Below are 4093 nucleotides of genomic sequence, written 5' to 3' on the forward strand. Positions count from 1 at the left end.
CCTTGTGTAGCTTTTTCTGCACATCTCAACATTTCTGCCCATTCTAAGCACCTTGCAACCATCAGAACCATGCCAGGATGCCTCGTTTTTGCAACCCTAACCCTACCTTGGTGCACACCCCTAACCCTAATATAGGGGTAAGGTTCCACTGAAAAGAGGGCCATTTTGAAAAAGCCTTCCTTGAGTAGCTCTTTCTGCACATCTCAACATTTCTGCCCATTCTAAGCACCTTCCAACCATCAGAACCATGCCAGGATGCCTCATTTTTGTAACCCTAACCCTACCCTGGTGCACACCCCTAACCCTAATACAGGGGTAAGGTTCCACTGAAAATAATGTGATTTTGAAAAAGCCTTCCTTGAGTAGCTTTTTCTGCACATCTCAACATTTCTGCCCATTCTATGGGTGCCCATTCTAAAGGTGCCCATTCTAAAACCACCTTGAGGTTTTTGTTTTGAAAAAACAACTCATAGCCAGTGCAAGCAAATATATATGTATCCTTGGTATCGCACTGACTGGCCATACGAAAGCTCGGACAAATCACGGCTATGAGTGGTGGCTCTTGACATTATCACCTGGCGCCACTACTCTTTTCTGAGCATGCACATGGCCCCTGTGTACACTGTTACCCGATGCTCGGCTGCTGGGGCGATGCTGGGGCGACCGGGCTTGCGAGCCGACAGAGAGGGTTCTGCGTCCCCGCTGTGCCATGGATTCTCCACCACTGGCCTATGGGATGTTCACAGGTGGTACATGAGAGCAACAGCAACATCCCCCTGCCAGCCTTCCCTGGCAACTGCCACGCACAGGCATCCTGCCCGAGACTGGAGGTACAATATAGGCAGCGGGACTGGTAAGAACAGACAGCCTTGTCCGCCATGAATCTGTCCAGTTCCCTTTCTCAAGCCAGCTGGATTTGTGGCTGATGTCTTGCGAAAGTGACTTCCATAGTTCAACTCTGTGGTGCATGAAGAACTATTTCCTTTTCTCAATCCCGAAGCTCCACCAATCAGCTTCTCCTGCTAAGTGTGGAAGTCTATCGCTGAGAGAGCTGGTAGAGACCGCATGATGCTAGTTTACTCCACAGTCATTTCCCTAAAAGGCTATGATCTTTTAGGGACCACACAGGGCTAGAGAGGTCTCCACATATCAGGATTATTATATATAAAAATACATAGGCGCTGGTTTTATTATTTTTGCTAATTATTCTACAAAATGTTTTTCTTAAGTTTGGGCCTGCTGCCTTGGAAGCATTTTGCACTCTAGACATAAGATACAGATAGTATAAACAAAAATAAATTAGTCCCCTTGTTCTAAGATATTGTGCATTTTGTACACTCCAAGCAGCGACTGAGGATCAAGAGTAAGATCCCTCAAAAAGAATGCACCCCAAACTTCAACAGCATTTGACTTTAAGTCACATGCCAATCTGCAGTCTGAAAGAATTCACAGAGATATACCAAATAGAGGTGGTTTCCATCGGCGCAGGGGGGCTGCTTCAAGTTTTTGGAGTTTCCTGATACAAAAAACTCAATGGAGTAAAGCCAGACAATTTTGCAAACTTACTTTAGATTTAGCACTGTACATTTTATTCTGCTTTCCTTTCAGGCCCCATCCATTACCCCCACTTATCTTGCTGCCTCTCCAAATATACTTTGCTTTTGCCTACACAGTTTATAAAAATGCATATTAATGAGCATAATTGCAAATTCTTTAGTTCTGAACACATTCCACTCTTTCTCTGATTCTCCTATACAAGGTTAAGCCAAAAATAAGCTAAAAATAATATTTTTATTATTTGCCTGTTCTTTGAAGAATATCAGTATTTCTCCTTTTGTATTTTGACTTCTATGCAATGAATCACTGAAATGCAAACAAAAAAGCAAAGCATCATTCTTCTTCCCTAAAACAATTAAGCATTTGTAAAACTGCCTCAAGACTTCTAGTACACATGTAATTGTATGCATGCAAAATTTTGAAGCTTCAACTAAATACACGAATACTTCTTTCATACCTGAAGTTCAACTGTTACAACCTATCAACAGGCATGCAGTAGGGCAATATTTTTCTGTCATCCCAGGTGTGAGGGAACTGAACAGCACACACACCTGACATAGGAGGTACATGAACTAACATTAACACAATTTGCTCCTTCATGGCATAGCTTTTCTGAACATTCCCGTATTTCTAAAGCCCTATGAATGATCTGCATCTTGAGCATTTGTGATGCTTAAGAATGAAACATGCATGAAATCATATGACATCATGAGCCATAAAATATTTGGCAGCTAAAATTCCATGTTTACAAAACCCACGCCTTTTAAAATGTCAGTTCTAAAACCAGAAGGCACTGCCTGATGCAGGCACAGATCAACAAAAGCCTTATTTTTTCCTTCTTCAGCAAGTCATGAAGGACAGACCCTAACCTCAGATTATAATACAGGTAAGAACAAGCATACAGCTGTGTCCAAAGGCACCTACATTGGCATAAGAGGAGTTGGAGACTAGTGAGAAAGCAAATCCATTGGTTTTAATCAAGTAAAAAGCCACACATGTACCTTTAAGCTGGTCTGCCACGACACTCTGGCCAACGCGCTCGATCACTTTTCCATCCTCCATTTCGTAGCGGTCATCCAAGTATTTTGCAGTAGCCTCTGAAATATGGACCTTCCCTGCCACACCCAGTTGCTCCATTAAGTTGGCCAAGTTGACATCATTAGACCATACATCAAACTTAAACCTCCTCATTCCTAAAATGCCACACAGGACAGTCCCGGTGTGAACGCCAACCCGCATGTTCACCATTTCTTTCTTCTCCTGGCAAAATTGTTCGATGGCTTTAATCATGCCCAAGCCCATCTCAATGCAGCAATACGCATGGTCCTCGCGGGGCTCAGGGCAGCCCGCCACACAATAGTAACAGTCCCCCAAGGTGCTTATCTTCTCACATTTTGTGTCTTCACACAGGCGGTCAAAGCGGCCAAAGAGATCGTTCAGGAGGCCCACAAGTGCATGGGCGGACTTGTTGGCGCTCATTTTTGTGAAGCCGACGATGTCTGCAAACAAAATACTGACTTGTTCTATCTGCTGCATTTTGAAAGGTCGGAATATGAGGGGGTTCTTCTGGATGGAAGGCTTTTTCTTTCTGTTCTTGGGGCTGGAGGTGGAGTGGCGCTTGACCGAGTTCTCGCTTTCGTCGTCGCCCTGCTTCATCAAATCGTCGGCGATAATCCGGGGCATGACAGAGTGGATCATCCGCTCCTTGAGCGCCTTTTCCACCTCGAGGTCCTTGCCGTGCATAATCGACTGCCCCACCTTGAGGAAAGTGCTCCTGGACCTGACCTCGGACATGATGAACAGGTGGATGCCCGTGGCGTGGATGCAGATGTGAAGCAGGGCCTTGCTGAGCAGCTCCCAGTAGTCGCGCTGGTCCACGAAGGGCACGAAGCAGTGCTCGCTGCGGAAGTGGTACCCGAAGGCTTCGAAGAGGACCGAGTAGGCCAGCCCCAGGAAGAGGCTCAGGTAGAGCGGCAGGTGCATGACCGTGTAGAGCAGCAGCAGCACCTCGATGCACATGGAGAAGCTGCCCACCGGCGACAGGCAGGCGGCGGCGGCGGGCGCGGGGCGCGAGGCGTTGGCACCGGCCGCGGCCGGCGGCGGCCCGAGCGCCTGGAACTGCGGCGCCAGCGTGAGCGCGAAGACGAGCAGCGTGAGCAGCAGCGAGGTGCCAACCGGGTGGCGGCCGTAGGCGCGCGTGAAGGTGAAGAGGAAGAAGGCGAGGCAGGCGGCCAGGAAGACGAGCGCCGGCGCCACGAAGGGCGCCTGCCGGCCGCCCGGGCCCAGGCGCAGCGCGAAGTAGGCGCCCCACAGCAGCCCGGCGGCGCCCAGGTACGAGAGCGCGTAGCGGAAGCGGCGCCGCGTCTGCGGGAAGCAGCGCTCCAGGCAGGCCTCCTCCAGGTTGCTCGAGTCGAACTGCGGGTCCCACCAGCGCCGCGAGGCGCGCTCGAAGAGCTGCGGCAGCCGCGTCGCCTTGCGCCGGGCGCCCAGGCCCAGGCCCAGGCCCAGGCCCAGCCCGAAGCCGAAGCCGCCGCCG

The 4093-nt window shown here is 49.5% G+C and overlaps 1 protein-coding gene across 1 annotated transcript in view; it reads right to left on the bottom strand.

Moving 5' to 3' along the window:
• Positions 1-4093, bottom strand: part of ADCY9 (adenylate cyclase 9) — a 22526-nt gene that overhangs the window by 18038 nt on the left and 395 nt on the right. Inside the window, exon 2 of the mRNA XM_044433636.1 lies at positions 2559-4093. Within this exon, the coding sequence (XP_044289571.1) occupies positions 2559-4093 (1535 nt within the window). The remainder of the gene's footprint in view (positions 1-2558) is intronic.

This window comes from Varanus komodoensis, unplaced genomic scaffold, assembly GCF_004798865.1.
Source record: "Varanus komodoensis strain SLA01 unplaced genomic scaffold, ASM479886v1 scaffold26, whole genome shotgun sequence".
Classification (NCBI taxonomy): Eukaryota; Metazoa; Chordata; class Lepidosauria; order Squamata; family Varanidae; genus Varanus; species Varanus komodoensis.